The sequence below is a fragment of the Camelina sativa genome, chromosome 2, assembly GCF_000633955.1.
Source record: "Camelina sativa cultivar DH55 chromosome 2, Cs, whole genome shotgun sequence".
Classification (NCBI taxonomy): domain Eukaryota; kingdom Viridiplantae; phylum Streptophyta; class Magnoliopsida; order Brassicales; family Brassicaceae; genus Camelina; species Camelina sativa.
This window is the reverse complement of record NC_025686.1, coordinates 8,711,157-8,721,671: the sequence shown is the minus strand read 5'-3', so window position 1 is coordinate 8,721,671 and position 10,515 is coordinate 8,711,157. Positions and strand designations below refer to the sequence as shown.

At 33.5% G+C, this 10,515-nt stretch overlaps 1 protein-coding gene across 2 annotated transcripts; it reads right to left on the bottom strand.

Moving 5' to 3' along the window:
• LOC104720398 lies at positions 7,304-10,237 on the bottom strand. Of its 2 annotated transcripts, none has more exons than XM_010438307.2 (7): positions 10,045-10,237; positions 9,844-9,913; positions 9,681-9,745; positions 9,484-9,570; positions 9,235-9,377; positions 8,082-8,136; positions 7,304-7,794 (listed from the first exon to the last, which is right to left on the bottom strand). In XM_010438307.2, exons 2-7 carry the CDS (start codon positions 9,911-9,913, stop codon positions 7,561-7,563), a joined length of 654 nt encoding a protein of 217 aa, XP_010436609.1. In that variant the 5' UTR covers positions 10,045-10,237; the 3' UTR covers positions 7,304-7,560. The 2 variants fall into 2 exon arrangements, with proteins under 2 accessions (XP_010436609.1, XP_010436613.1); XM_010438311.2 differs by having other exon boundaries at positions 10,069-10,237.

Below are 10,515 nucleotides of genomic sequence, written 5' to 3'. Positions count from 1 at the left end.
GAGGCGGCGGAGGAATTGTCGAGATTATCAACGACCACGGCAGAGTAACCACCGAGAAGAAGTTGAAGCACCGTGTGACTACCGATGTATCCAGCACCACCGGTTACTAAAACGTTCTTAGCCATCAAAAATTACGAACAGAGGCGCAAAGGATTCAAGAAAAAAAAAAGTTAGATCAATAGAAATGTTTTTGTCTGTTTGTTTGTTTGTGAATTGTGATCTCTCCAGCGAAAGAGTGTTTGGAGGGTTTTAAATTTATAGAAACGGTGATGGTTACGTGAATTTGTTTCTTTTTTTATATTAAACTTTAGGACTTAATTTAAAATTAAAACGCATATACAGTAGTATTATATTATTTACGTTTTCTAATTAAGGGAACTAAAATAAAGAAATTGACACGTGTCGGAAGGATATGTTTCTTAAAATCGTTTTTTCTTAATTAAGCTATCAAAGAAATGGTAATATAAATGTTTTGTTTACTTAATCAGCTGAACAATAATATTAAAAGAATCTAATATCGAAATGATGCCATATTGTGGAATTGTATCCGTTTTTTTATGTCTAAAAAAAAAAATCGTTACTCTGGATTTGACTTACCCAAAAAAAAAAAAATATTCTCCAACTATAATTGGTTTTTTTTTTCACAATTAGTGTTGATTTGACAGACTTAGATCAGACTCTGTTACGAAATATTAAGTTTACTAAATTGGATCTAATTCAGCCAAATTAACCATAAGTTTTTTTCTTAATCGATTAATTAGTTATAATCTTCTCCTTTTTTTGACCAATATAGTTGTTCTAATCTTTTTATGTTTTGTTATATTGGTGTAATTTTGAGAGTCTTTTTTAGCACTCTTCTCTTAGTTATATAATACCAAACTGTTTGTTAAAGAAAAACTTTATTGATGTCAAAATCACTATTAAAATCAGTGTTTTATTATCCTTAAGGTATTTTTGTTTGTTGTGTTGCACAAGACATTATCCCTCAAAATGAGGGGGTCACAAGATTTGAGAATATCTCATGCATATTTAGTTTCCAAGTACTTCTCTATTATTAATTAGTATCACATTCTTATATTCATCATATATTTATTAGATTTTCAAGATTACTAATGCAATATTTTAGTTGATATAATAATTAAGCATGACATGGATTTATTAAACGAACATAGTACAGTAAAACCTCTATAAATTAATAAAGTCGGGACCATGAAATTTTATTAATTTATAGAGGTTTTAATTTATCGATAAATTAATATTTATTAATTTATAGAGAAACTTTCCTAATTTGGTAAAATAATATTAAAAATAAGATTTAATCTTTATAACTAATATTTTTATAAAATCAATTTCAATGAAAATAATAATTATCATGTTTTGAAAATAGCACTCAAAGATTTTTATATAGAAAAAATATTAAAAATAAACTCTAATAAAAATTAATGTGTAGATATATACATATATTTAGATAATTTTATATAATTATTAATTTATATTATTGATAGGACCATATATTTACAAAGGAGTTTCAAAAAGATTATTATTTTATTATTATCGAATAGTATCCAAAATTACACTAGTCCCAACTTAGAATCGGAGAAATTTATTAATTTATAGAGATTATTAATTTACCGATTATTAATTTATAGAGGTTCTACTGTAGTATTTTAGAATAGTTAAAATTTGTTTATCGTTTAAAAATGTCACTTTACCGGTATATGGTCAATTTAAGTAGATAGATGACTCATCTCGTGGTTTGTCCAAAAAAAAAAAAAGATGACTCATCTCGTGGATTAAGTTCATGAGTCAAATGTTGTTGTGGTTTTTTTTTTTTTTTGGCCTCTTTTTTTGTCACAAGAGTGTCAATTTTTTATTAAGCCATATCAAACATAGCCATTACAAACAGATCAAAAGCATTAACTGTTAACTATTACAAGAAACGATTATCAAATACAAACATTGATAATCAGTAAATGTAACCAGAAGAAGCTTTCTATTAGAAAATTCGACCACCTAACAAAGGAACAGGGAAGCCGCACTTGCAATCAACGGAAAACGTGGAAAGAGCAGTAGACGCGGAACTACAAAGCTCACAAGTAATCGCCGAGGCAAGGAGAGAACCGCAAACAAAGAACACAAATACGACAATTAACAAGAACAAAGAACCACGATCGAGAATCTCATTTCCTGTCCACCTAATCTTCAACCTTAAGAGTCTAAATCTAGAACTTTGCATCCCCACTAGTCACTAGAGGTTAGCCTTACAAGAACAGACCAAGGAAGACCACAGGAGAAGACTGATTATTCAACTAAACTAAACTAAACTAAGGACGGTGGAAGGAGTCGTTTACAGATTCAACGAAATAAAAAGATGTTAATCGAAGATTAACCAAGCCAGAAAGCGACTAAGCCCACACAGACGAAGGACTACCAAGAGCAACCAAACTCCTAAACAGCGGTAGAATCCAAAAGCAAAACAAACAGAACCAGCAAACACTAACAATTTGCTGATCTGAGATGCCGGAGTAAAGAAAAAGAAAGTCGAGAGAAGAGAGACTAAAGATACCGAAGCTTCTGCACATGGACGATGAAGAGGAGAAGTAAATCTAGGAATTGAATTGAAGACCACGCTCTGATGCCGCCGAAAAACTTGTCGCACATCTGATTCCACTAGATCCAACCAAACCAACACCACCGCTCTCAGATCTCGTTCACCACGAGCCTTTCAATCTCTTCTATGCCGGAAAACACCTCTTACCAAAACGTCACTGGAAATCAGAGCAAAGCCGGCTGATACCGTCATAGAGAAAGCAGCGAAATCACCATAAACAAAGCCGGACATCATCCCATAGAAAGCAGACGCATGCCCGAGCCAAAAGCCAGCCAACGGTGCTAAGAAGCCACCGATGCCGGAGACATGCTGACCATCGTTACTAAGAAAGCCAACGATGTCAGATAGGAGCCGGCCGGTGTCACTATGGAAATTAATCACCGCCGGAGGTAGATCTGAGATCCTCGGAAAACTTTCCCTCTCTGAAGGGTTGAGAGAGAAAAGAGAAAAAGCTTTTTTTTGCGTACTAGTTTATTTATTTATTTTTTTATTTTTTATTTTTTGCCTTTTTAAACGTCTTAAATAACAAAAAGATAGAAATCTTTTTATATATATTTCAGAATTAGTTTCGGTTTCGAACTCTATTCTGGTTTCTAGCAAATTTTTTCGTAATGTTTGATTAAAGAAGAATTCATTAGAAACCAAAAGAAGAATAGAGAAGTCCAAGGTGTGTGATAGTGTGGGGTAAGTTTTCCACTTGTCGAAGCAAGTGAGGTCTCAAATTAAATAATGTGTAAATTCTGATTAGACAAAAAAAGTTATAAGCAACGAACCAAATGAGTCAATGTCAATGCCGACCATTTGAGAGACTACGACTTGAATGATGATGCTGAACTTACGTAAGATTGAGTTAGTTCAACGGTTAATAAAACGATGGGTTCCTCTTCTTTCTTCTTGCACAGAAACGATACCAACATAATATATTTATTAGTTTATCAAAATAAAAATAAAAACAAAGCATGGTTCATCCAACGATATGATCTCGTCTTTGTTACTAAATTATTGATAATAATCAAACTTCTCCTAATAAGAATATAGTCAACCTAAAAAACTATAACTATTATATTGTTGACTTGACATGTAAAGAGGATTACTCATAAAAATCAAAACAAATTACACATCTTGAAGAAATTACATAACAGCACCACAATGTAGTAAGTTATCATTAGGGCATCTCCACTGGTAGATACTAGAGAGTTGCTGAAAAAAATAATATAATAGTGAGAAAGAAGGGAAAAAGAAAAAAATCATTTTTTAGATTGCTTATTTAAGAAATGACAAAGTAGACAAGTGTAGTTTTTTTTAGGGTTATTTGGCAAAATGGTACGTTTTTAGAACTTAATAGGAGAACTAGTACATACACTATTCAATATTGGCAAAATAGACGCTTAACACTATTTGACACTATTTTGTTTACAGTCAACCCCTCACCTAAATATCTTATTTACGAATGATACCATTGAAATTATTATTATTTTTTCCTTTCTATATGTTCTTCGTTAGTCTTCTCCTTCTCTAACTTGACTAAATCCAACTTCAATTTTGAGACTTTGATCACAGTCTTCTCCGCTTCGATCTTCTTCAAAGCCGCTTCCTTTGTGATTTTGTTCCTGTGTTTGTCGTTGATGATAAGTTAGAGCTCTGGCGAATTTTTGGCAGCGAGATCGATGAGAGGATGAGGAAGAGGGATCATGATGGGGTTAGTCCGATCTAACTTGGGGATTCTCTTCAGTGTCACGATTAGGTAGACGAAAACGTGAGAAGATGTTGGAGTCCCACAACTCAATTAAAAATGGAAAAACAAATTGAGAAATCGGCAGCGAACTTAGGGTTTTTTAGTGGGGAAGAAAGAAGATTAGTGGTAATTACGTTTTTACCCGTTAATTAAGTTCAGTGAGAAATTTTTTTAAAATACGGTAACAACCAAGATTTGAACCCAGGTGGAGAGATAGAAATGTGCAGGATGAGACCACTATGCCACAATAACATTTGACAATAAAAATCAGTTACATATTTATATAGCTTAATTATATTTAGGAAATTATAAACACCACCTTCGATTTCAAATAAAAGTTACTAAAACATATATTATGTATATGTATATGTATATATCTATATTTGTGTACGTTTTAAATCATTCATGTTGAATGATTTAAACCGTCCAGCAATAGTAGTCCGTCCAGCAATAATAGCGTACGGTTTAAACCATCCAACATATTTGATAGATTCAACCCGTCCAACAATATTTGTGTACGGTTTAAGCCATCCAGCATATTTGATAGATTCAACCCGTCCAACAATATTTGTGTACGGTTTAAGACATCTAGCATATTTGATAGATTCAACCTGTCCAGCAATATCTGAGTACGGTTTAAACCATCTAACATGTTTAAACCGTACACAAATATTGTTGGACGGGTTGAATAAATATACTGGATGGCTTAAACCGTACACAAATATTGATGGACGGTATGAATCTATCTAACATGCAGGATGGTTTAAAACATACACAAATATTGTTGGACGGATTGAATCTATCAAATATGCTGGATGGCTTAAACCGTACACAAATATTGCTGGACGGTATGAATCTATCTTTCATGCAGGATGGTTTAAACCGTACACAAATATTGTTGGACGGATTGAATCTATCAAATATGCTGGATGGCTTTAACCGTACACAAATATTGGTAGATGGTTAGAATCTATCCAACATACTGGATGGCTTAAACTGTACACATATCATTAAATACCAAACATAACATCATAGATTATATTACAATCCTTAAAAACAAAAAAAAAAATTATATTACAATCATGAAAAAATAAATATTAAAACCAAATACACACATTTCTAATACTCATTTATGACCATCTACACACTAATACTCGTGATTTAAAAAAACCTGGCGGCCCATATTTTTTTGTTACCCAATACTATTTACAACAAAAACACCCAACATCTTCTATTTATATTCTGTTTACTCTAATGGGCCGCAACTTTAAGCCCAAAGACAAACAAACCCCCAAATATATGAATCTCTCTCCTACTTCTCCGTTGATGCCGTCTCTCTCCTCTTTTTTCCCCAAAAGAAACGAGCGGGGCTTCAACGTAATTTACCCCCTAAGACCCTGTCCCACTACTTTCTCTATCTCTACTCTCCCCTATCTCACACCACCCACTTTTTCTGATTGTAAATAGTACATGTATGTATTTGATAATTATGTTTCACAAATGTACTAAAACACATAGATACCCTTTTTTTATAGATGATATTAATGAAAAATAATAAATATATATATGATTAAAATAATAATTTTTTTTGTAAGGAAACGTTTAGTGCGTTGCTACGTTGTCTAAAAGCTTTCCAACTTTAAGCAGTCCAAGATATAGGGTTCAAATGGATATTGTGGTCAAAACAGACTAATCCATCAATAATTTAGTCCACTTTATTTTTGGGATGGACAACACATCGTCGTAATTAATTATATCTATATATACATTTTTGGAGATATTTATGAAATAAATCCTGAAGTTCACACTTATTTACAAACATGCCATTGATATTAAATATTTTTTATTTTAATTTATAAATATGGTTTCATTAGATTACTCTCTCTTACGAAGGCCCAACCGACTGCAGGGCTAATTTTTGGGCTATGAGATTTTCAGATTAAATAGAGAGATATTGGTTTACTTTGGACAATGATCACAGATTCACAGCCGAAATTTGCGATGTAACTTTTTGATTCCCAAATTATTAATAGGGAGCTTATCTTTATGGGAGATTCTAAAAAATAGTACTAAAATAAGTTTTTGTTCCAAATTTAGCACACTAAAATTCAAAAAAATAGCACTAATTAATCTTTTAAAATTAAATCCTAAATTCAAAATACTAAACCCTACCCCTCAAAACTATACTCTAAATGTGAAATTGAGAACCCAAACATAAAAAAAAAAAAATTCTAAAAATTAATTTTAAATATTTAATGTGTTAAGTAGTGCTATTTTTGGAAATGTATGAAATGTGTGCTATAGTTGTCCATAAAACTTGGTTAAGTGCTATTTTAGAGTATTTCTCTATCTTTATTTAATATATTACTTATACACTACATAATATATTGATGCAACATATTGTTCATTTAAAATTTTCAAAACATTACATACATATATAATTAATATAATAAAAATTATATTTTACATTTTTAAATTAAAAATTAATACCGCGGGTGAATATCTAGTTTATATGTAAAAATGGTTCATAGTTGGTCAATGAATTTTTTTATATGAACTACTACGTATTATACTTGATAATGATTAATAAAAAACGATCCATTCCATAAACGAATTTGTTTGCTTCAACCATTCTAACCCTTAGATAGTTTGAGATTAATAATTTGTACCCGCAGAAGCATTCAAATAATGCCCTTTGATTTCACCTGTTTCAGCCTGTGATTCATAAATAGTTTCGGCACAAAATAAGAAACAGTCTCTCCAACGCATAAATGGTTGGGACTTGGGAGTTCACATTCTCATCATCTTTGGTAAAATCAAGTCCAACCGGTGAAAAACGAAAGAAAAGTATCTCAATACCTTGCGCGGTTGCGCCTCAATGGATTGAAAAAGTCTACAAATTCAATTGACTTTAATTATAATAATCTCAAGTGCTTAAAATTTTTGTGCAAGTAATCAAGTATTGATTGATATTTATTTAATCAAGAGATGAAAGGGTATTATGGTCAATTTATCTCTCCCTGACCAAGCAAGAAGTCAAGAACACACAAAGCACACAGCCAAGACGTTTTGATTTTTTTGCTAGTTTCAAGAAAGAGATTCACAAATGAATGTTCTACACTTAAATAGATTGAAACCAAACCAAACTGCATTAAGTAGCAAATGTATTCACCACCCTACCCAAGAAACGCCATTGTTCTGATGATCATATAAATCAGTTGGGGAATCTTGTAGCTCTTCTCCCCCACGGGACCGTCGAACGCTGCTGCTGCTGCTGATACAATCTAGCGCCATTGTTGCCTCCATTGCTTCTATTGTCTACAAACCTACTCATTCTCATTCTCTCTTCTTTCATGCTTGCAAACCGAGAGTCCAGCGTCTGAGGCCATTGCCTTTGTCCATTAGCTTGCTTCTGCTCTATGTTTACCCTTTGCTGCTGCTGATGTTGCTGCATTGTATTTGCAGATCAAAATGCTTAATAAATCCATCGATCAATCACTTACAAATCTCTTTGGTTATTGATGTCAAGAAGTACAACTGGGTCTGTTCATTACTCATGATATGTCTTGAATATGGAATTAAGATCAGATTTCAGATATAATTGGACTACATCACTCACAATTTCACTCCACTAGCATTAGTTCTTCTAAAGTATAGTTTCTTGAAGTTCCCTAATCACTTTGCGTTACAAAACCGGATCTAATGCAACCTAACAGATGGATATGTATACGTTACCTTTGCGACGAACCCTCTCTGTACAGATCTATTCTGAACTGGTGGAGTAATAAACCTGCACAAAAGAAACAGGTTAAATAAACTGGCAAAATGTTTTCAGGTACAAGCCACCAAAGGAACATCAGAGTCCTCGCATATTTCAGCTGAGAACTCGCACCAAATAGATCAACGTCCTGATACCGTGTAGTGGATAATAAACTCTAAACTTCTGACCACCATAGAAGGATCTAAGAAGAAAGCCATGTAACAACCAGATAAAAAAAGAGCCTTTTATAATAGACAACTAAGGCAACGTTCATGATACTAGAGCCTTCAGTGCACACAAAACATCTAGCAAACTCAAGCAGGAACGAATCGATGAATACAAAAGGTAAATAACTTCAGGTTCCCAGTAGCTAAATGAAGAAAGCGCAGTTCTTGACTCCAATCAGATTTAATCTTGAATTCATCAAGCGAACTTCTGGTCCCGACAGAAGTAACAGTGTATCTGAGCAAATTCTTTAGGACTTTATGACCAATCAAGAGCAGACAGTTTGAAAGACGATCCAGTAACACGTAGCAGTGTATCTGAGCATTTGAGTCCTCTATGCTGTCCCAGTAACCATGCATCTACCATCTCAGTGTCACAAACAATCGACCAACAGAACCAAGCTCTACTCTTCAAGATGCAGCAAAAAGACAGAATTCAACATCTATGAGCTATGAATGCAACTGAGTTTCATGAATTGAGTGTGATAACATCAGACCATGTTTGGTATCAAACTGCTAAATCTGACAAGTAAACACTGACTTCAAGTAAAAACAGAGAAAGTCTTGAGCAAACTCCAAAGCTCGTAATAAGCAAAGTCTCTGCTCAATATTAATGAGCTTCAACCCTCCTTTATCTCAAGTATGACAACCCATGAGTGTTTATCTACTCCTCCAACTATCCCCTTAGACTCAACTACATGATTTGAATGACAATTTTAATCCCTTCTGATGACCATCCACCCTCCAGAAGGGATTAAAAAACAGACAAACTCGTGTTGCTTTCCACAGAAACACCCTATGGTAAGGTAGCTAAGAAGCTTCTCTCTCGCATCAGACACAATGGAAGATCAAAGAAGTAGCTCATGTCAATAAACAAATCAGAGAGTTATCAAGCAGTGTAGACCTTGATTGATTCGTATTAGTCGTCATCCTTCCAGTATTATAAGGCCTACCACGCGGATTAGCAGAAGCGGCTTTACGAGCAACAGCTGTTGTTACAGGAAACTGGTTTCCTTGGAAATTAGACCTTCTCTTAGCAAACGCACCCTGAAAATATGATATACATAAGACCAACAATAATAACCCAAGAGAACAAACTAAAGACAACAAATTAACACAAATCTAAGTGGCCTGAGAACACAACAACACTCACCTGTCTAACATCAGACCGTGAGTCCATATAACGCTGTGCTTTAACCGTATTATTTTTCGCAGGACCATTAAATTTCTCCTTTTTATTCTGCTCAAACACAAATAATGACATGCCAAAATGTTCAATAAAAGAATCAAAAGCGACATCAAACTCTTTTACAAAGACAGGAAAACATGTAAGCTGTTTAAGAAACTAACCGACGATCTCTGTTTCTTGCCCTTATTCACATTGGTATTGCTCTTTTCCATCTTAATAATTTCATCTATGCCCACAAGAACATATGAATGATCAATCAGCTATAAATAAACAAAGGATGCATCTTTTGTATGAGTTAAATAAGAAAAACAACATAAAACAAACCTAAAGACATGTCCATTTTCTTCTCAGTGAGGGCAACAGTCTCCGTAGTAATAGGGTTTTCAGTCGCCATCTTAACAAAACAGATATCAAATTAAAACCAAAACTCAAGTCTGAAAATCATAAGAAAGAGTTAAAAGAAGACACAAACGAAACATAATTAGAAAAAGAAAAACCCTAGTTTGCTTTTACGACTAAATTGACTGATTCGTAAGTCGATTGTCTCACTTAGACGAAAAGGTAAGGCTTTTTTTTTATTTTTATGGGGATCCGACAATGAGTGAAACCAGAGAGGAAACTGAGTTAACTCGGAAAAGTACGCTAAAGAAGAAGAAGAAGAAGAAGGAACAGCAGAGAAGAGATTTATCATTTATCTAATCCGTCGAGTGGTCGGCGGATCCCAACTGGCAAATAATTTATTGGGAAATGCAATTTACCGAAAAAGTATACGTGGCGCTTTTTTTTCTTTTTCTTTGGTTTCACTAGGTGCTTTTCCACGCAACGCGTGGCTTATAATGTACTTGGCACTTTCTTGTTTTTTTTGGTCTTTTCGTTTTCTCTTTTGTATTATTTCGTTTTAGTTAGGCATATACGGGCTTTGCCGTCACTTTTATTTATACACTATATGTTTATACCATTTCGTTTAGATGTGTATAATTGTGGCGTTTATTTTTT